At 48.3% G+C, this 22912-nt stretch overlaps 1 protein-coding gene across 2 annotated transcripts in view; it reads right to left on the bottom strand.

Annotated features, from left to right (window-relative positions):
- Nucleotides 1-22912, bottom strand: part of LNX1 (ligand of numb-protein X 1) — a 153748-nt gene that overhangs the window by 80751 nt on the left and 50085 nt on the right. Inside the window, exon 1 of one of the 2 annotated variants that reach the window (XM_006164376.3) lies at nucleotides 22783-22904. The exons of the other annotated variant lie outside the window; for it this stretch is intronic. Within the exon in view, the coding sequence (XP_006164438.1) occupies nucleotides 22783-22874 (92 nt within the window). The 5' untranslated portion in view covers nucleotides 22875-22904. Of the gene's footprint in view, nucleotides 1-22782; nucleotides 22905-22912 lie in introns of those variants that run through there. 2 annotated transcript variants of the gene reach the window in all.

The following is a 22912-nucleotide window of genomic DNA, read 5'->3' as shown; positions in this document are numbered from 1 at the left end:
CATGCGTGGGGACGGTGCTGCTGGTGTCTAGCGGGAGAGGCAGGTGCCGCCAAACTTCCTCCAGAGCACAGGATGGGCCAGCAGAGAACTGCCTGGTCCACAATGCCCACAGGGCTGGGCTGGTGCTCTGTGGGCCAGGTGCCGACCACCTGTGTGGTTCGCAGGCTTCCCAGGTGATTCCAACTGTGCTGAGGTTTGAGACGCTCTGCCCATGCCTGGGTGGGCAGGCGGCAGAGCAGGTAGCCAGGGCAGCGAGGGGGGGACAGAGGCGGATGTGTACGTGGGCACCCCGAGCTTTAGCATTAAAGACGCTCATGGCCTACTTTACAGATTTATCCCAAGATAGACCCGTGGGAGACCCCCGCAGGCTCATTGGAGGGGGAGCACATGCAGGAGCAGGCAGGGTCCAGTCACCCCCAGCAGAAGAGCCTGGGCCTGCTGCTCAGTGTCTCAGAAATAGCCTCCTCACTCCCAGCGAGCCCACCATCGCCTCTGTAGCTATGTTGACCTGCCTTGTTTTCTAAATTGCCAGAGCGCACATGTGCTCAGGGCGTGAGAAGGCACCCCCACGGGGGATGGTCATGCCCACTCTACAATCCCTTCTCCATCTTTCCCTCCAGTCAGGATTTTGGCAAGCACGCACATGTTCCCAGCACGTTTTTCAAGCCGACGAGTCCAGAATTCAAACTGCACAGTCGGCCATGTGAGATCCAGCCGCCTTAAACGCCGTGCCACTGACTGGTCCAGTTTGGCTCTTAAACAGTTTGTGAATCCTCCAATGCTCTGCTTTTGGGTCGGACCCACTGTCCACCTTCACTGTCATACATTGATAATGTGGAGAACAGGAGTTATTTTTTCAAAGTTCATGGGAGGTGTGTGTATTATGAAAAACTATGCATGGATTTCAATATTTTTGATACCAAGAAACTTCTCATACTTGAATTCCATTTTTCTGCAAACTTTTTCAAGTCCCTTCATATTTTGGTCACTTGGTAGACAATGGAGCCCACTGGTCTTTGGGAAGACCTGTGAAAATGTTCAGGAGAAACACCTCAACTGTCTTCTAGAGCTCCAGAGAAGAGCATATTAAGAGTCAGTTGTGTGGGCTCTGTCTCTACTCACCAGCTGAGTACAGCTAACCCTTGGTCAACACAGGGTTGAACAATGTGGGTCCACTTATATCAGACTTTTCTCCCTTAAAAGCTACAAATCAGGACCAGCAGTTAGCGTAATGGCTATGTTGCTGGACTCCCACGAAGTCGACCGCAGTTCGAGTCTCGGACCCAGTAGCTTAAACTCATGCCGGGCGCGTGCGCGTGTGTGCCCAAGATCCCGAGAGGAGAATGGAGGAGAAGGGATTGCGGTGTGGCCATCCCCTCTGGGGGGTGATTTCTTGCTTTCTGTCTCTCTGTCTCTCTCTGTCTGTCTGGCGAGTGCACACGCCCTATAGCAAAAACCTCTCAAAAAAAAAAAGCTACAAATCTACAAATCTATTCTTAACATTTTATTTTTAGTTTGCTATAGGGCACACGGGCTCACAGGTGAGAGAACAGTTGGTGGGGGTTGGGAGTAGTGAAAAATCACCCCCAGGGGGTATGGCCATGCTGCAATCCCTTCTCCTTTCGGGATTTGGAGCACCTATGCACACAAGCTTGGCATGTTTTTTGAGCTGCCGGGTCTGAGACTCCAACCATCCCGAGCCGTCAGCCTGTGGCCATTTGGGATCTAGCCACCTCAACCACCACACCACCACTGGCCCTGTTTTCTCTTCCATATAATATTATTAACGTTTTCTTTTTCTAGCTTCATCAGAAGATACAGTATCTAATATATAGAACACACAAAACCCGTGTTAATCAACTGTTTCTGTTACCAGTAAGGCCCAAGAGAGCACACCAAGGAACCAGTTAAAAGCTGGTCAACAGTAGGCTCTTAGTGGTTAAATTTGGGGAAAATGAAAAGTAGAAAAAATAGTTTGTGCGGGTTATCAGTGCTCCTAACCCCGTGCCTTGTTTGAGGGTCACTGTACTTTGGCCATGCCTCTAAGTCTGGGGGCATCAGTGTCCTTCCCCATAATACCATGTGACCTGTCTAACTCACAGCGTTATGGTCAGGACCACTGGGAGAATGTCTGAGAAAGGGCCCTGAAAAAGAATCGCAATGGCGGGGCCAGCAAGTGGTGGTTAAGGTGCTGGACTCCCACATAGCTGAGCATGGTTTGAGTTTGGGACTTGGTGGCTTGAAAAATCTTGCCAGACACTGGGACCAGCAGTTAGCATAATGGCTATGTCACTGGACTCCCATGTAGCCGACCATGGTTCAGGTCCTGGACCCAGCGGCTTAAACTCACGCTGGGCACATGTGAGTGTGTGCCCAAGATTCCGAGGAGAATGGAGGAGAAGGGATTGCGGTGTGGCCATCCCCCCTGGGAGGGGAGTGATTTCTTGTTTTCTGTCTCTCTGTCTCTCTCTGTTTGTCTGGTGAGCGTGTGCGCCCTACAGCAAAAACCTCTCCAAAAAAAAAAAAAAAAAAAAAGGAACAGGCCTGACCCAGCAGGTGGCCTGGTGCTTAAGGGGCACTGGATTCCCACATGGCCAACTAAAAAAAAAAAAAAAAGAGAATCATGCCAGACACATGTGCATACATGGCCTAAATACAGAGATAATGGGGAAGAAGAGATTGTGATGTGGTCATCCCCCTTGGGGGATGATTTCTTAGTTTCCTTCTCTCTCTCCTCTCTCTCTCTCTCTCTCTCGCACAAATGCTCTATGGCAAAAGCCAAAACCAAAAATCAAACAAAAAACTGACGATGGAAAGAAGTGGTCATACTTATACGTAGAAAAGAAACCAGTAGCATTAACTCGTTAAGATGAAAATGTTTCTTTACTGTGCCATTTAGCTGATGTGGAATCGCTAGTCATTGTCTTAGAATAATTATAATTCTTCATGGCTGGAAAAAAAATCAGAAAAGAAATAGAAGCAGACTTCTTTCTGTATCCTACTTTAGAGGTTTAGGCAGTTTTGGGGAGCAGAAAGGACCCGACTGGAGTTTCAGGAGGCCTCCCCCCATTGCTGTCTCTTCCAACCTAAGTCTGGAGAATCGGGTTATGTAGACCCGTCGACAGTCCAGACCAGGCTTTGCTGTTAGGTTGCTTACGGCATGACCCCTTGTGCTTTTGGCACATTTTGCTATCATTGTAGACTTTCTCCTAAAATGTTATTGCCAGGACATAAAATCTGCATCTTGCTGATGCCACGTGTGGAATACCTTCCCTGCGGAGAACAGCGAACTTCAATTCATTCTGCTTAGCTACTCAGGCCCGAGAGGGAGCATCCGCAAAGCCAAAGTGGCGCTTACGTGGCAATGAAATGAGCCATTCACTCTTTTTCTGAGTCGTTTCAGCATTCTATTCATGAATACTTGAAAACCGTGTTAATGTTCTCAGAGGAAAATATTACGGTAATTATAAAAGCCACTGCCAGCCCTTGGTATACACTGGGACAAGATATGGGCAGAGAAGAGCCAGGTGCCCCTGAGATGGGTCCCCTAACTCAGCAACCAGCCCGTCCCCAGTCAGCTCCCCACCCCAGTACCTATGCATGCCAAGGACCTCCCGGCCTGCCCTCTATCTCCCATTCCTCGGTCATGTCTACTTCTTCTCCTGGCTTAGTTCATGAGCTCAGAGGCCCGGGGCTAACCTTACTTTACATGTGCAATGAAAACCGAGTAACTGTTGACCAAAGCACCACGGCTCTATTATACAGATGGGGAAGTTCAACCACGGAGTAATCAAGGTCAGTAATTCGGAGCCATTTCCAGGGGCTGCAGGGAAGGAGCCCTGTGGGTTAATCATTAGTTGACCCTGATGTAAAGTCTTTCTACCTGGTTTTTTTTTTCTTTCTCCTTTTAATTTGCTATTGTGCATGTGCGCGAGAGAGAGAGAGAGAGAGAGAGAGAGAGAGAGAGAGACGCCCCTGAGGGGATGACCATGCTGCAATCTCTTCTCTATTCTTCTGTAGAAATCTTGGGCACGCATGCACACATCTGGCAAGGGCCAAGCTGCCAGGTCTGGGCCTCAAACCACATAATAGGACATGTAGGATTCAGTCACATTTTTTTCTTTTCTTCCATTTTTATCTTTTCTTTCTTTCTTTCTTTCTTTCTTTCTCTCTCTCTCTCTCTCTCTCTCTCTCTTTCTTTCTTTCTTTCTTTCTTTCCTTCTTTTAAGATTTTTACTATAGAGTACACGTGCTTGTCAAGAGAGAGAAACACAGAGGGAGAGAGAGAAAGAGAAAATAAGAAATCACTCCCTGGGAGGAATGGCCAAGCCATGAACTCTTCTCCAGTCTCCTTCGGATTCAGAGCACACACGCACAAGTGCCTGGCATGATTCTCAAGCCACTGGGTCTGGGAATCAAGTCGCTCAGTCAGCCACGTGGGATCCAGCGTCCCGCTCTCCACGCCACCCCTGGCCCAGGATCTGGTCGTGTTAACCACCACGTCCCCAGCCGTCCACATGGGTATTCTATAGCACTAGAGCAGACTCCCCGGTGTTTTCTTATGAGTCCACATACCGGAGTAGCGTGGTTTCCCCTCACTGAGCACGAGGAGACAGGTGAGGAGGAGCTAAGTGCATTCCTACACAAAGGCGACACTCTCCAGCATCTCCTACGAGCTGGAGTGCACTTCCAACGCTGCCTGCGGGTGTCCCCCGGGCAGCGCCTCGCGGGATTTCCTCCTGTGGCGAGGTCACCCTTCACCCAGCACAGATGAGCGGGCTCCCTGCATGCCTCCTTCCGAGAGGCCTCCTAACAAAGGCACAGCCACCGGAGGGGCCCCCTGAGGCACTCCTACAAGAACGGTCCCAGTCAGGTAGCTGGCAGTGTTACCAGTGGACTGGCGCCCAGACCACAGGCAGCTCCTCACCTTTCTTCCCCGCTGTCACCTAGAACACAGTTGTTCCACAAACACGAGCTGCAAACGTGTGTTTGAAAGCCCTGACCTACCCACTCTGGAACGGACCTCAGGCCCACTACGCTCCTAGTTCCGAGCCTCTGTTCCCACACTGCTTCTTTACAAAGACTTTTTAAAGAAATTAAAATTAAAAAGGAATTATTTATTTAATTTTATTTATTTATTCATTCATTTTAATTTGACCAGAGAGAGACAGAGAGAAAGAGAGTGAGAAAGCAAGCCACCAGGCCCTGGACTCGAACCGTGGTTGGCTATGTGGGAGTGTCTAGTGCCTTAACCACCATGCCACCTGCTGGTCCTCAAGACTTCTTTCTTTATAATTATTCATTTACTTCATTTTATTTGTTATTATTATTATTATTATTATTATTTTAAATTTGACTAGAGAGAGAGAGAGATAGGAAGGGGAAGTGAGAAAGCAAGCGGCCAGGTCTGGGAACCATGGTCGTCCATGTGGGAGTCTGGCACCTTAATCGCCACACCACCCGCTGGCCCCTCTTTATAAAAACTTACAGATACTGGGGCCAGCAGGCAGCACGGTGGTTAAGGCGCTGGACACTCCCACATGGCTGACCACGGTTCAAGTCCTGGACCTGGTGGCTTGCTTTCTCGCTTTCCTCTCTCTCCCTCTCTGTGTCTCTCTCTGATCAAACTATAATGAAGGAATAAATAAATAAACAAATCTTTAAAAAAAGAAAAAAAAAACTTACAAATACTCAAGTGGCACAGTTTTCTTGAACGAAGGTTCTAACTGCCTGTCCAGGGCATTCGATTACGTGGAGGAAACAAAAAGTTTTACTGACCAAGGGCTCCTTGTTACTCTGCCTTTTGTTTTTCTTTTTTTTTAGAGGTTTTTTGCTATAGGGCGCGTGCGCTCGCTAGACAGAAAGAGACAGAGAGACAGAAAGTGAGAAATCACCCCCCAGGGGGGATGGTCACGGCGCAATCCCTTCTCCTCCATTCTCCTCTCGAGATCTTGGGCACGCACGCACACGTGCCTGGCCTGAGTTTTAAGCCACCGGGTCTGGGATGCGAACCGCGGTCGACCACGTGGGAGTCCAGCGACATAGCCATTACGCTAACTGCTGGTTCCCGTTACTCTGCTCTTGGTTCTCTTCCTCTCCTGAAGTCCACACCTACTGAAGTACGGACCTGGTTAAACAGCAACGCACAGGCGGTGCGGAGTGCCCTCAGGACTGCCAACTCCAGGATTTTACTTTCTCAGTTGGTAGCAAAATCCAAATGTCTCTGATGTGCTGTGGACAGTGATCACTTCTTTTTTTTTTTTTTTTTTTTTATTTTTTTTTTTTTTTTTTAGAGTTTTATTTTTTCTTTGCTATAGGGCGTGTGCGCTTGCCAGAGAGACAGAGAGAGACAGAGAGACAGAGAGAGACAGAGAGACAGAAAGCAAGAAATCACCCCTCATGGGGGATGGCCATGCTGTAATCCCTTCTCCTCCATTCTCCTTTCGGGATCTTGGGCACGCATGAGTACACGCTCGGTGTGAGTTTAAGCCACTGGGTCCAGGACTCGAACCGCGGTCGACTACATGGGAGTCCAGCGACATAGCCATTACGCCAACTGCTGGTCCATTTTTATTTATTTATTTTGGTGGGGAGAGTGATCACTTCTAACTGCCGAGGAAGGTCTACCTCTTCTTGGCCTGAGACATTAGGCGGGCTGGGGGTTGGGGGCGAAACCACTCACCTCCAGGTCTGCTTCCTTTGCCTTTTAGGGTGGCAGTGGGAAGACTGATTGTTTTCTTGTCAAAGTTGATTTACCCTAAGACGTACAATAAAAGTGACTATATTTTAAGAGAGAAAAAGACAGCCCATTTGCATGAACACCTGGTACTCATTACAGAGTCAGACCCCCGCAAATCACAAAGGCGCGAGGGGCGTGCCTCTAAGAGGTCTGAGATGGTGAGCACCACCCTGAAGCCCATGGACACAACAGCTTTCAGGCCACCCTTTCCTCAACGACGGAGTCTGTTGTCTGGGGGCTGAGTTCCAGTCCTCCCCGGGCGGCGCCTTGTTCACGAATAAAGGGAGGTGCTCTGTCACCGTGCGGGTGCACGCTCTGGAGAACACTGCTTAGTTCCGCCCCTTTCAGTAACAGCCGCACACAAGGGCGGTTACGCAGGCCTGCTCTTCATGTCTCTCGCCATTCTCTTGCACTCTTGTCCACTTTCCTTAGCTTGATTTTATGCCAAGCACCCGCTCCACCCCGACTCGGGAGCCTCCAGTGTTGCACACACGGTGGCCAGCCCTGGGAGCGTCTCTCTGTCATGAGCCTGCCCCCTGGGTTCCATGGGGACCTATCTGAACCACACCCTGGAACACGACCAAGAAAGAGAACATGTTTGTCGTGGACAACAGAAAGAACAGCGTTCAATGAGCATTCTCCTTCCTCCCCCAAAATACTCAGTCTGGTCCATCCGGTTCCTCCCTTCCAGGGGATGGTGAGGGGGGGTCAGTGACCGGGTGAGCTGGACCTGTGCCTTCCTGGGGGATGACAGAGTACTGGACCGCTGGGCGGACCTGGCTACCGTCAGAAATGGCCTCTCTAATTATTCTCATTCTGAATATGAACTATTAGGGGCACAAAGTATGGAAGGAAATCTACACAGCGATTGGGTCCAATCAGCCATTGGCTAAATATAAATGTCTCATTAAACAAACAAACAAAAATACAGTCACGAAGACCTACTTCTAAGTATGGAATTCAGAATCCAGGGGAAGGAGCATGTGTCACATCCAGGCCCAAAGGGTGGGTGTCCAGGTTGCTTTGGGGCATGGGACACGCTGGTGCCTGGATTCCACCAGACCGACCACAAAACTGCTGTGTGTGATGGTTACGGTGCTGGATCCAACATGGCTGACTTTGCGATTCGAGCCCTGGACCCAGTGCCTTGTAAACATGCCAGGCACATGTGTGCGCGTGTCCCAAATCCCAAGAGGAAAATGATTGACAGGGGATGGCGGTGTGGCCGTCCCCTGGGGAATAATCTCTCACTTCCTGTCTCCATCTCCTCCTGGTAAGCACAAGTGCTCTACTGCAAAAATCTAAAACAAACAAACAAACAAAAAAACCTAAGGATTAGGGGCACAAAGTATGGAAGGAAATCTACACAGCGATTGGGTCCAATCAGCCATTGGCTAAATATAAATGTCTCATTAAACAAACAAACAAAAATACAGTCACGAAGACCTACTTCTAAGTATGGAATTCAGAATCCAGGGGAAGGAGCATGTGTCACATCCAGGCCCAAAGGGTGGGTGTCCAGGTTGCTTTGGGGCATGGGACACGCTGGTGCCTGGATTCCACCAGACCGACCACAAAACTGCTGTGTGTGATGGTTACGGTGCTGGATCCAACATGGCTGACTTTGCGATTCGAGCCCTGGACCCAGTGCCTTGTAAACATGCCAGGCACATGTGTGCGCGTGTCCCAAATCCCAAGAGGAAAATGATTGACAGGGGATGGCGGTGTGGCCGTCCCCTGGGGAATAATCTCTCACTTCCTGTCTCCATCTCCTCCTGGTAAGCACAAGTGCTCTACTGCAAAAATCTAAAACAAACAAACAAACAAAAAAACCTAAGGAAAAAAAAAAACCCTCTGCTGTTTTGAGAGGAACTTCATCTGCAGGCCTCAAAACCAGGGTGAGCAGTCACAGAAAACACTCGAGCAAGAGGTCTTTTCTCCCAGTACAGCTTTCCTTGTAAAGTCCTGCGGAATTTGGGGGTGCAGGCACATAACAAGAGGTGAGGCCTGAGATCAGAACCCCTGAGCTGCTCTCCTAAATGAACGAGGGCCATCGCCGAGAAACTACCGAACTGCACTTCAGGTCCGATTAAGCTGGGGAGCCCTCGGTTCTGAGAGGTCGGAGTCCATCTGCTCGCTCCGCCAGACGGCTGCAGTCTGGGTCCCGGCGTGTGTGTGGTTAAAAGCTCTCCCCCACGTAGCCCGAGTCTCGCCGGATTCATGTGAGATTCCAGCGCTGTGATTGAAAGAGCCTTCAGACTCGCAGGTGTGCAGCCCACTGGGGACACGGCATGAAAATCCCAAGTGCAGCCGCCATTAGTGTCCGGTCTCATTATTTTCATGGTCGAGGAAGGCCGGTCATGAATACATGGGAACAAGAGCTCTTGAGGGGTAGAGGGGAGACGTGAGAAGGTAACTGAAGACCCTCTCCGGGAACAGCATGCTCTGCACCTTCTGGAAGTCATCAGGGGAGCCGGCCGACAGCCGACGCCCATGCATGCACAGCCAGCCCGCCACGGCCGTGGCCAGGAGAGCTGACTGGCTGCAGGGGATCAGAAAGAGGACTACATCAACCTGGGCCCTGAAAGCGGAGTCGGTTCCAAGTGCTTAATACATGTTAGAGTCTTCCTTTTTTCACTTGAAGTTGGGTTTTCGGACTAAAGTCGGATCCACCATGTAATCACCCCGCTCCATCAAAGTAGCTCACCATGCCCTGTGGTGACCACAGCCCAGCACCAAGAGGCACAAGGGCCACCTGCCAGCTGCCAGGCACCTGAGGCCAGGACCTGGGTTAGACAAATGTCTGTGCGTCCTCTTTCCAGAAGACCCCCGATATTTCCTCCCCTTCTGATCCTGTAATCAATCATGCAGAATTGCAACAAGCAGGAAGTTATTTACTTTACCCTCCGTCTGTAGAAAAGAGGAGTAGAATCGATCGAGATTTCTCTGCTGAGTTGTCTGGGCTGATGCTGGACTCACACGTCCCTAGCTTCTCCTTTTCAAATGACTCGTTTATGTGTAAGATTTTTTTGGGACAACTGAAAAGTGAGATTTTAGAACTTTGAAATTTCTCCTCTCAGAACACAAACACATGAATAATAAAAACATTCTTCAATTTGCAGAAAATGAATCAGTTTTGACTTGTTTGGTTTAATCTCTACTCTAATCTTTCCTAAGTGTCTGTAAATATGTTTTTCTATACTGAAACTACTGTAACCTAAAATTCTCACTATCAAAGGCTTTTTTTTTTTTTTTAACCGTTTGCTATATGGTGTATGCACTCACCAGACAGAGAAAGAGAGAGAGAGAGGGAAAGCGAAAAATCATCACCCAGGGGAATGGCCAACCCACAATCCCTTCTCCTCCATTCTCCTCTTGGGATTTTAGGCACGCATGCACATGAGCCTGGTGTGATTTTCACTCTGCTGGCTCCAGGACTTGAACTGTGTACGGCCATGTGGAAGTGCAGTGGCTGAACCTCTGTGCCACCTGCTGGCCCACTTTCTGTACATTTCTCACATATGCTTTCAGAAGAGAGCGACATGCCCTCCAGTAAGCTGCTGGGGGGCCAGGGTGGTGAAGCTGCTGTCCCATTGTGACCAGCTGCAGTCAGTACTCAGTTTCTGCTGTCCCTGCATGAGGCATTTGTGGCGAAGGCTGATGGAGCCACATGGTGAGAGCTGAAAATGTAATATTTTTGATTGCTCCGATTGTTTTTGCTTAGGCTACAAATTAATCCCAAATCTAATGCTGTTTAAATATAATAAAATGGCATAGCAACTACACTGTCGTTGCTATACCAACAGCTCCAAATGACAATGAGGCTTCACGGGAGAGTGTGCCAGCTCAACCCCGAAGCCGAATGCCACGCCACCTTGAAAAAAAGCTTGTTAAGAGGAAGGGTGATGACATCGTAACCAGAGCTTGCTGGTGGAGTAGTCACCAGCAGAGCGGTTACAGATTTAAGTGTCCTCACTCGCTGGGGCCAAACATTGGTCTTCAGCAGAGTAAAGGCTTTGGATTTGATTCTAAAAATAAATGGCAGGAATGTATTCAGTGATTTCAGGATTCTCCAGTGGGTGGGTGGAGGTATCGACGGGATCGGGAGACCATTAGTAACAGAGTAAACTTCAGCAAAATGCATTCTGAAATCATGTGGGCTTGGCAAGGTCAGGCTAAAAAGAGATTGGGTTGAATAAAATCATTTCTCTGGGGAAAAGAAGGAATAATTAGTGCCAAACTCTTTGCATAGAAAGTTCTAGGCATTGGGAAGGTGAGAGACTCGGTAGTTTCTAAAGAAGCTGATCTAACCAGCAAATTTTATTGCTATTTTTTTAAATTTTAAAAATAGTTTTGCTCCTCACAAATTATAACATAAGTTATAGTTCATGATTCTTTTTTTTTTTTTTTTGGAGAGGTTTTTGCTATAGGGCGCGTACGCTCGCCACAGAGAGAGACAGAGAGACAGAAAGCGAGAAATCAGCTCCCCTCCCGGAGTGGGGGGATGGCCACGCCACAATCCCTTCTCCTCCATTCTCCTCTCGGGATCTTGGGCACGCACGCACACGTGCCTGGCGTGAGTTTTAAGCCACCGGGTTCGGGACACGAACCGTGGTCGACTACGTGGGAGTCCAGCGTCATAGCCATTACGCTAACTGCTGGTCCCATAGTTCATGATTCTTTTAGCCCAGTGTCTAACTACTCGTGTCAAATGGAAAAAGCGGGTCCCTATTCACCATGTATCAGGGACCCTTGGGATCAGCGAACAGTTCTGGATTGAGACAAGGACAAGAAGAAGAGCAGATGGACTGCATCAATGAAGCTCTGAGGAGAAAAAGAACATGCGAGTTGAAACAGAGCGCCTTAACACTTAGCCATCGCTTTACAATCTGTAAGCTCACTGAGTCAGGAAGAATAGGCCAGGCAGCGTGAAAGAACACAGCTCTACAGTAAAACAGTCAAATACTGGAGAAAAAAGGGTAGACCCTGAAATGCTAACGTCCCATAAAAACAGTTTCATAAGACGTATACAGAAGTGAAATTTGGACTTCAAACTCAAACAGATCAGTTTAGACCCCCCCCCCCAAAAAAAAAAAAAAAAGAAAAATAGATAAAGGAACACTTGGCAAACACGAGAAGACATCAACTGGCTGCTCTAGAGGCCGGCCGACTCCATGGCTCTAGGGAATGAAAGAATTGGACTAATAAGCTACGGCCGACTCCATGGCTCTAGGGAATGAAAGAACTGGACTAATAAGCTACCTGACTGATGGTGCAGTAAAAATGAATCATTATTTCTGAAAAATTACCTTGTACCCACGGGGGTGCATGATAGTGATAGGGGAGAGCACAGAGGGCGGGCTAAGAGCTAGCGCGTGATACACGCAGTTACTGTCAGAACACTGTATTAGGGAAGGAAAATGTGGAAGGTTCAGGAAACCAGAGCCCAAGGAAGAACAATTTGCATTTCAGTTGCCGCAGACCAGTCCACGTGATGACGTGGAAGGTGATGAGTCGTGTGCCGGTGGCAGTTAGGAATCTAAAAGGAATGGGGGAAGTGGATTGTGTGTCAGGAAAGATTTTATTTTCACTATTAGTCCAAAGAGTCCAACGGGCACAGAAATGGGCAGAAATCACGAGTAAAAGTGGAATGACGTGCAGTCGTGGGGAGGTGTTTCAGAGAGTGTGTGAACAGCCTGCCAGCGCGTGGACCTGAACCAACACCCCGGACTCGGGGGACAGTGTCATAAAACATACGGCTGACACTCAGAGGTGACCGAGACAGGAGGGACAGGGGAACATGTTCAGTTAGGTCAGACACAGACACACGGGCAGAGCGTCCTCCGAGGACACAGGTGGAGCACAGATACGAACAGCCTGGAATGGCAGAAAGCGACGCGGTTCAGGATGAGAAAGTTAGACATGAATCCAACGGGAATGTGGGGGGATGGGAGGCCAGTGGCATTTGCAATTCCATTTAAAACGCTGTTCAGAGCGGGTGACCCAGAGTGATGCTTAACCTTCTCCTGGCCTCCTTCAGGAGGAGTCAGCAGAGCTGAAAGCTGGCCGTGGTAGCAGGACTAACAGATTCTGAGCCTGCCCTGGGGCCAGCTCCTTGTTTTTTTTTTTTTTTTTTGTTTGTTTGTTTTTGTTTGTTTGTTTTTTTGGGGGGCAGTTGTCTTTTTTCTTTTTCTGGTTATAGGGCATGTGCGCTCATCAGCGAGACAGAGAGAGACAGAGACAGAGGAAGACAGAAAGTGAGAAATCAATCCCCAGGGTGGATGACCACACTGCAATCCCTTCTCCTCCATTCTCCTTTGGGGATCCTGGGCACACACACATGCCTGGCATGAGTTTTAGGCCTCCAGGTCCAGGATTTGAACCACAGTCAACCACGTGGGAGTCCAGCAACATAACCATTACGCCATCTGCTGATTCCAAGGGCTAGCTCTCTTTACACAGCTCTCAGCAGCTACTCCGGGAATCCAGTGCTGCAGGAACCACCATCTGCACCTCACAGAGCTGCTCTCAGTACCCCTCCCTCACTTCCTGGGGCGTCTACTCCAAATGGCGCTTTCTCACACAGCCCTCCTTACCTGGGGTCTGGGCTTCACAGCACCTGCTTCCACCTGAGGTATCCTACTAGGCGTTTGCTTGCTTACTGCGCCCTCACTGGAATGTAAGTTTACTGCAGAATCCTCAGAGCTTGGAACATGCCTGATATTTCATAAGCTCTCAATAAATCCTTGTGATGCAATTATACTCTTCCAGGAATGAGCATTTTCTTTTCGCTACCTGAGCGTAAACTCTACGTCCACCCACCAGGAGGTTGCCTACTCTGGAAAATCGCACTTGAGAAACAAAGCCCGGGGCCCAGCTACTGTGAGGTGGCCTCTAGCTATTGGAGTGCAGGCTGGAAGCCATGAGCTGACTGCACTTTCAATTCCTGGCTGGTGGGCATGCACAGGAGTGCCTACGACAGCAGGCTTTGTGACCTGGGGGCACCACGGGGAGGGCGCTCCACTCTCTCATGTGTATGCATGCATGTGCTCTATCATGAATAAATTTTAAAAGATTTATTTGTTTATTTAATTCCATTTGTTATTATTATTATTGGCCAGAGAGAAATGGAGAGAGAGAAAGGGAAAGCGAGAAAGCAAGCCACCAGGTCCAGGACTCGAACTGTGGTCGGTCATGTGGGAATCCAGCGCCTTTATCCACCACGCCACTTGCTGGCCCATGAATAACTTAAAAAATGTATAAAACCAAACACCAAATAGAGGATAAGAACTCTTATAAAAAGTGAGGCTATCTTGCCAAAAATTTTTTCAGAACATTAATTTACTTCCACTGGACAAGGCAAATGAGTTTCTATAAAGCTCTATTTTTATTAATGAAATCCCCTGCCTTCCCTAAATGTTAAACAAATGATAAATAAAGAATCTGAAGGAGAATCAAATCGCTGGAGTCCTTTGGGATCCACCTGCCTGGATCCAACCCTGTTAACCCACGCCAATAGAGTAAATGGGCCGGGGACATGCGTCCAAAGAAATCACCTGAAGAGTGAAGAAATCATGGGACCAGCAGTTAGTATAATGGCTATGTTGCTGGACTCCCATGTAGTCAACTGCAGTTCAAGTCCCAGACCCGGTGGCTTAAACTTATGCCGGGCGCGTGTGCGTGCGTGCTCAAGATCCCGAGAGGAGAATGGAGGAGAAGGGATTGCGGTGTGGCCATATCCCCCTGGGGGGTGATTTGTCGCTTTCTGTCTCTCTGTCTCACTCTAGTCTTTCTGGCGAGTGCACACGCCCTATAGCAAAAACCTCTCCAAAACAAACAAAAAAATTAAAAATTAAAAAACAACAACAAAAAACTCTCCAAAAAAAGAAACACAAAGAAAATGTGCAAAGAAAAATGACTAGATAATAAGAAAAATTCTGATGATTTGAAATTAGCAAATTACGGTTACTTGTTTTCGGTGTGATGTCAGTGCTGTGGTTGCACCTAAGAATTTATCCTTTAGAGATAAATACTGGAATGCTTCCGATGAAATTACATGATGTCTAAGATTTGCTTTAAGACAATTCAAGAGGACAGAGACAAAACGGGGCTGGCCATGTACCGGTAACTGCCGAAGGTGGCCATAGGGGACACGGAGCGCATTATCCTCTTCTTTCACTTTTGCTTCATTTGCAATGTCCTGTTGTAATAAGTTGAAATAAAGAAGGAGGAAATAGACAGGTCTGTGATTTGAAAGAATCCCAACTTCGCTTTCTATCCACCTGACCTTGTCATGTGACCAGGAAGACACACAGAATTTGTCAGGCGTTGGAGTGGTATCTTGACACCTCGGGGTTTGCTAGGGGTCCTCCTAGGGAGGACATTTTAGGCCAAAAAGCGAATGGTTTAGGAATGAGAGTTGCTTTACTGCTGGAAAAAGAGCACTTGCTGATTCTCCAGGAGACAAAGGTAAGATCCTGAAATAGGATGATGACGCTCTTTGGACAGCAAGGAATTATTGTAAAACAACATGGTAACGCGTTCAGTGCACGTGAATCAGGAACATATCTTTGATTTCCTCAAAATACACAAGTCTAAAACTTAAGGGAAAAATGTCCCCCTATGCACATGGTGAAATAAGATCCTTTGAAAGGTGTTAACGGTGTTTGAAGCCGATGGCGCTGGCCTTGCCCCTCCATGGGTCTGGCCCCTGCTCCCGTTGGAGCACGACTTCCCCACCTCGTTCTGCGTCCTCTGTCCACTTTGCCGCCCTCTCTCCAGGTCCAAAGCAGGACAAGAAAAGTCTAGAGACAACAGCTTTATTTTCCTTTTCTATTTTGATGAGAAACAAGTCTCGTGAGACTCCGTTGGGGAAAATGTTTGCTGGCAAATCCATAAAGCTCGCCCTGTTGGATTGAGAGTCAAATGTGTTGGGAGTCATTAGAGCGAAAACAAAGTGAGGCAGGGATGGAGGCCAGGGTGATCTCCCGTGTCCACTCGCTCATCCCTCTTCCCCTAATTCACGCAGATCAGCTGTAGTCACCTCAACCTTCCCGCGTGGATCTCTGTTAGCTTTATACTTAAAAAACAAAAAAAAGTTTTGCAGGTTATATAGCTCACGGCGACACCGAGCCCAAGGCTGGCTGAAGTCTACAGAGGAAAGGAGCCACTAAGCTGGTGTGTACAAAACCTCGACTGCGGGAGAGGGGGAGAGAGACGGAGCAGCCGGACGCCCAGTGAGTGATAGACAGCACGAGCCCAAGCAAGCGGTATTGTCACCTGAAAGCCCAGGAAATCCCCTTGGCTTCCATGTAAGGCTCTTTTTGGTCTGTGAACTCCAAAGTGAAAGTTCTTTTTTATTTCTTTTTTATTTTTATAATTTGATTATCAGAGAGAGACAGAGAGAGAGGGGAAGTGAGAGATGGCCTTCCAGAGGGGATGAGCACACTATAGTCCTTCGTGCTTCGCTCTCCTCTTGGGATTTTGGGCTCACAGGCGCACACGTGCATGCACGCACTCACGCACACTCCGTGTGTATTTCAAGCCACCAGGTCCAGGACTGGAACCACACGCTCGGCCATGTGAGATCCACCGCCTTAACCACGAGGCCACCTGCTGGCCCCAGTGAGTGTCCTTCCGGCATGAGGACACCGCAGTGTGTCAGAAGTGTGTTTTGGAGACCGATTGGTGTAAGTTCTCCTGGGGAGATGGTGAGCGGTCGAGTCCTGGGTTACTAAGACACTGGATGTTCCATGTCCCTGGTTCCTACCCGTTTTCAGGATGGAGGGACACAGGGAAGCTCCATTGACACCCATTGCTCCCGGCAGCTTCTCTGAGCGACTGTACCCTTCCGTGCGCCTGAAGGGTTCAGGCTGTGAAACTGGAATCGCTCCTTTTACTTTCCAAATCCTCAACTCCAATGGGAATGAGCTGTCCCCGCTTAAACTCCTGTCTCTACAGGGGTCAGGAAATAAAGTGTCATTTTTCTCTCCAGATTCTGGCATGAACACCATTCATAGTGATTCCACTTATGAGCCAAAAATATTTATCTGGCTGCAAGCTAGGAGAAGAACTGGCATGTCCTGACTTCCTGAGAAGTCGCACCGGCCAGCTCACATTTGTGAACAAAATCAATAGCCCCTTCACAGAAACCAAACCCTAACCCTCCTTATAAAGCTCTCAGTGTTCAGGGGCTGGCCGCAATAGGAGCGCGTGTGTTTACTTCGGTTTATCTTAGTTCTGTGCTAGACTGTGCTGGTACGTGGGCACCAAGAACTCGCCAGGCTCAGGAGGGACGCAAGCGCCATGTGGGAAGAGTCCCAGGGAGGAGGACTGGCTCTCATCAGCGGGTGTCAGGCAGCTTGAAGTGCCGGCCCTAGCTCAGAGGTCTTAACCACCCGGGAACTGCTGAGCATGAACATGGTGGGCCTCAGAGGGATTGCCTGTGATGTTCAAACACGGACATGGTGGACCTCACCCCCAAAGGGCTAGATTTTAGTAGGTTTGATTCAGAGTCCAAGAACATGCATTTTAAAACAAACCTAGCTCCCCAGTTTGGATGTGGGCGGTTCTCAGAACTCGTACTGTCCCAAGGTCGCCTGTGAGGGTCTGCCTGTTTGGGGCTGTGCACAGGTGCCACTCCGCACTCTGGTTTTCAGCGTCTTCTGTCGAATTCACCCTCTGGTGGGTGAGACAACAAGAGATAATGGACATGTTTAAAGAAGGTGCCGGGGCCAGCAGGTGGTGTAGTGGTGAAGGGGCTGGACTCCTGCAAAATGAACCACGGTTCGAGTCCACAGTGGGAGCATGTGCATGCGTGCCCAAAATCCCAGGAGGAACATGGAGGAGAAGGGATTGTGGTGTGGCCATCCCTTCCGGGGGCGAGTTCTCACTTTCCCTGTCTCTCCTTCTCTCTGGTGAGCATACACACCTTATGGCAAAAACCTTAAAAAAAAAGGAGGTGCCTGGGGTCATAACTGTAGACCCCCCCCCAAAGCCAAACCAGGCATGCAGAAGTGACCTGCTGGATGGACACTATGCTTTTGTCTTTTATCTAGTTGAATTTGAATCCCTCCAGGCCGTACACACATATGTGCACACATATATATTTATGTGCCCCCCCTCTGCAGTTGGCCAGAGACCTCATCACCTTCCTATGCCATAATTATGTCTGAATGGTTGTCATTTAAAGTAATTCCTGCCTGGCTCCTGTAGGCATTTGAGTTTGAGACCCCCGGGCCCCATACTAAATTTAAATCCATTACCAGGTTAGCCCCAGTTTTCTAGCTGTCCTTAAGGGAATAGAACTTGGACTAAGAGGGCCTTGGTGTTGGAAAGAAAGAAACTCCAGGAGGGTCTCTGAGTCAGGAAAGCTTCCCCCAAGGCCAATAGTCCGAAGCACAGACCACAGACGAGGGGTGGAGGACACCTGGTGAATCCACGGAGCTCAGCCTGCCTTGGAGATCCCAGTGGTCCACGACTGTTCGGAGAAAGGTCTCTTCACCTCAGGGGCTGGCAGCCATCACCCAATAGGCTAGGCCCTGCTACCAGGGACTACACCGACCCAGCAATCCCAATTCACTATGGTAAACTGTTGGTTTTTAAAGCTCTGGTGACAACCACAGCCACAGCCACCCCCAAGTCTTTGGCCAGCACTATCTACCCTGCCTGAATAGCTTTCTTTCCCCACCCCTTATTCTGCCTAATTCCTCCCCATACTTTGAAAACTAGCTTAAACCCCCAACTTCTTCTTCTCTTTTCCTTCTTTCTTTTTTCTTTCTTTCTTTTTTTTTGTTTGCTATAAAGTCATGCACTTGTCAGACAAAGAGAGAGGAAAATGAGAAATCACCCTCCAGGAGGGATGGCTATGCCACAATCCCCCTTGTATTCTCCTCTTGGGATTTTGTACACGCCCTTGGCATGTATTTCAAGCCAGTGGGTCTAAGACTTGAACCACACAGTTGCCCAGATGGGATCCAGCCACCTTCACCACCATACCACCTTCTGTTCCCCCCTAACTTCTCTAGAAGCTTTCCTGGACCAATTTCACTAAAGTGGACAATCTCCACCTCTTCATCACCTCCTCTACTTCTGAAAGTCATCCCCAGGGCCAGCAGGTGGCGTGGTGGTTATGATGCTGAACTCCCACATATGGTTGACTGCAGTTCGAGTCCAAGACCCAGTGACTTGAAAATCATGCCGGGCATGTGTGCATATGTGCCCCAAATTTTATGAGGCGAATGGAAGAGAAGGGATTGAGGCATGGCCATCTCCCTGGGAGGTTGACTTCTCACTTTACCTCTCACTGTCTCTCTCTGGCAAGCACACACGTCTATGGCAAAAACCTAACAAGAGTCATCCCCTTCTGACTCGGATCACTTTACATTTCATCTCTTAGCGAGGTTGTCAACTCTAAGCTGGGTCTGGGCCTAATTTCTTACTGCCTGTACTCCTGAGCACACACCACAGCACCTGAAATGTGTAATTATCTCACTGATTAATTATCACACCAGTAGGTAACAACTACAGATACATCTTTCAAACCACCTCCAGTACCTGGAAGCCTCTAAGAAACGGATGTCAAATGGGTTTGGGAGAGTGTCCTGCTAGCAACCTGGCATCATGCCTGCTTCACATTTTAGAGAGAATGCACTGTGTTGGGGCTCAGGACACATCACCCCAAAATACAATAGAGGGAAACCAGAGTATGCCACCATGACATACTGAACACTTTGAACTAAAAGAAGTTGAGAACCAGCCAACACAAGAAAAGGTCTTCACCTCTCCATCAGATGCCCAAAATAAAGTGTAAAACTTCTCTCTTTTTAAAGATAAATTTTTTTTTGAGAGGTTTTTCACTATAGGGCGCGTACGCTCGCCAGACAGAGAGAGACAGAGAGACAGAAAGCGAGAAATCACCCCCCAGGGGGGATGGTCACGCCGCAGTCCCTTCTCCTCCATTCTCCTCTCGGGATCTTGGGCACGTACGCACACGCGCCCGGCGTGAGTTTTAAGCCACTGGGTCTGGGACGCGAACCGCGGTTGACTACGTGGGAGTCCAGTGACATAGCCATTATGCTAACTGCTGGTTCCTTTAAAGATAAATTTATAACTATAACGAAAATTTCTGTTAGGTAAAGTGTCTTACCAGGAAATGAGCGATTCCAGGCAACTTGTATCACTTGAGAGTCTTTCGCTTGACACAAAAAGGGAACCTCTATTCACCACACATGTCCTCCTCTCTCCCTCTCATAATTTGTCTCCACCATTCCCAGAAGCCCCACGCTACTCCTTTCTGTGCCTTAGGAGACTCTGTAAGCCTCAATCACCCGGCCATGTTCATGAGTCTCATACTTTTGTGGAACACTGTGTTAATGACATAGGTAATTAAAATGAAAATTTCCCCTGGTAATATGGCCAGCCAAAGATTCTAGAAGGGTAGATGGAAGTGAGATTTTGTTTCCTCTTCCCCTGTTTGTGTCCAGGTATTCAAAAGAAAAGTTGCCCGTGATTCATCTACTTGTAGAAGAGAACATTGTTAAGCCAGTGTTCAATTAGGCTACAAAACTGAAAGTAACCAAATGGAAAGATTTCTACATAGCAACTGTTGTAGGTTAAATGGTGGCTCCTCAAAAGATATGTCTACTGGAATCTGTGAATGTGACCTTATTTGGCAAAGAGTCTTACAGATGCAATTAAGTTAAGAATTTCAGGATAAGATCATCTTGGAATATCTAGGTAGGCCCTAAATCCAGTGATAAATGTCCTCATAAGAGGAGAAGAGATAAACAGATTAGAGAGGACACAGAGGTGATGGCCAAGGGAAGATGGAGGCAGAGACTGGAATGATGTCACAAGCCAAGAAACAACGCCTGGAGTCATGAGACACTGGATGGATGCAAGCGAGGAAGAATGGTTTCCACCACAGCCGGCGTAGTGTAGCGTCATCACCCATACCCGGGCGATTTTAAGTTTCTGGCCTTTGGCCCTAAATCCAATAACAAGTGTCCTCAGAAGAGGAGAGGAGATAAACAGATTAGGGAGACACAGAGGTGGTGGCCAAGGGAAGATGGAGGCAGAGACCAGAATGATGTCACAAGCCAAGAATGCCTGGAGCCATGAGACACTGGATGGATGCAAGTGAGGAAGAATCATTTCTGCCACAGCCTGCATGAAGAATGTGGTGTCACCCATACCTGGATTTGAAGTTTCTGGCCTTTGGAACTGTGAGAGGAAATTTTGCTGTTGTTTCATGACACCTCCTAATTCATGGTAACTTGTTACAGCACTCTAGGGGACTAAAATGGCAACTAACAAGGGGAGCAGTTGGGGTGTGAGTGTGGGGTCCTTGGGTGCTGGATTACAGAGACACCAACTTTAGCATCTCTCAGGAGAGGGGAAGGAGCTTCACAGTCCCAGTTAGCTCTGCCACTGCATGTTTTTCTAGAAAAGCTTCCACAATATTATGACTTGAGATGTTCACAGCTTGGGCTTAAACCAAACGCTTTCTCTTTGCGTTTCTTTTCTTTTTTTTCCTTCTTCCTTTCATTTATTTATTTATTTATTTTTCGAGAGAGATTTTTTGCTATAGGGTGTGTGTGCTTGCTAGAGAGACTGAGAGAGACAGAAAGTGAGAAATCTACCTGGGGGGAGGGGAATGGCTATGCTGCAATCCTTTTTCCTCCATTCTTTTCTTGGAATTTTGGGGACACATGCACACAAGCCCAGTGTGTTTTAAGCCGTCAGGTCTGGACTCGAACTGATGCCAACTATGTGGGAATCCAGCAACCATTACGCCATCTGCTGGCCCCCTCTATTTTTACCGGAGGTGAACTGGGGTTACATTCCAGGGAGGTAAGACCAAATAATCCTGAAAAGTAGAGCCCTCAAAACAGATGACCAAGCTCCGAAGACCTAGCTCTCGTTATCAAGCATTTATTGAGCATCTGTGCTAGACAGACTGGTTAGTCTAGCTAATTACAAAAGAGGCACCGGCTAGCACCACACGGTCGTGGCGGTACCATTATCTAACTATGACCCACCAGGTCTTTCTAACCTGGGCACACTGAACTCCAGCTAGACTCCCTGTTTTCATCTGCCCACTGACTCTAATTTACACAAAAGCTAACTCTTGCTATTTTTACCTGCTAAGGAGAAATGCATTTGTGTAAATGCTCCAAACACTGAGGCACACACAACAACACTTTTAATGTAATTGCTAGAAGCCGTTTATCTCAGTCTGCAATCCTCTTTCAGAGCTTACTAACAAAAGTATCCAGGAAAACATCCCTGTACATAGGCTGAAGGGGTTGAGTCATTTCCTCCCCTAAAATGGACACGTTTAGGAAAGCAGCTTTGTTTTTTAGAGATGCTTAGTGACGTGTTTAGGCATATAATGTCATGACGACAGCAATTTACTCCAGGCCATTTCAGGCAAAAAAGAAATGGAATATATGAAGCAGATGTGGCGAGCGGTAGTCATCAGATCAGAGCAACCGGGGATCGGGGACGTGTGATACAGCTCTGTCTATTTCCCATAGGCTTGAAAGTCACCAAAGAGAAAACCAAAATGGATACATACACTTTTATATGCTGCCCTTTTACTGACGCGACCCCTGTTACAGGTCTGCAGACCGATCGTTTCAGCCAAGGGCTGATGACTGTTCACAGTTAGAAATACCAACAGAGGCTGCGGATCTGTGCATGCAAGCTCTGTTCTCAGCTGCTCTTTGGTTCTATTTTTGGAAGGAAGAGAAGACACATCTATTGAGAAAAAGCAGAGTACCAAAAAAAAAGAAAAAAAAAGCGTTGGCTCAGAAGCAGAAGAAAAATGTCTCGCTGGGACCGCAGGGCATTAGTGAGATGGGGATTTTCGTTAGGTCACAGACAGCTTCAGACTGCTGGCAGGGCGCCTGCCTGAGTGTATCGAGTGCATGTGGCATTTGCTCCCCTACACAGATGCACCAGCCGGAGAACTGCCTCCGGTCCCACCCCCAACATACGCGACACGCAGACACATAGGCACAGCGAGGAGAGGGACTCACAGTTCTGAGTACAGGAAGTGCAGGTTGCCCACATTGTCAATGTAGTTAGCAGGACTGAGCCAAGGTAGGACCAGCAGCAGAAGCGCCTTCATCCTCCCAGCAGGCTGCCACGCCCTTCCTGGCCACCTAC

This window comes from Tupaia chinensis, unplaced genomic scaffold (genome assembly GCF_000334495.1).
Source record: "Tupaia chinensis unplaced genomic scaffold, TupChi_1.0 Scaffold143615_1, whole genome shotgun sequence".
NCBI classification, from domain to species: Eukaryota; Metazoa; Chordata; class Mammalia; order Scandentia; family Tupaiidae; genus Tupaia; species Tupaia belangeri.
This window is presented reverse-complemented; position numbering and strand designations above follow the sequence as displayed.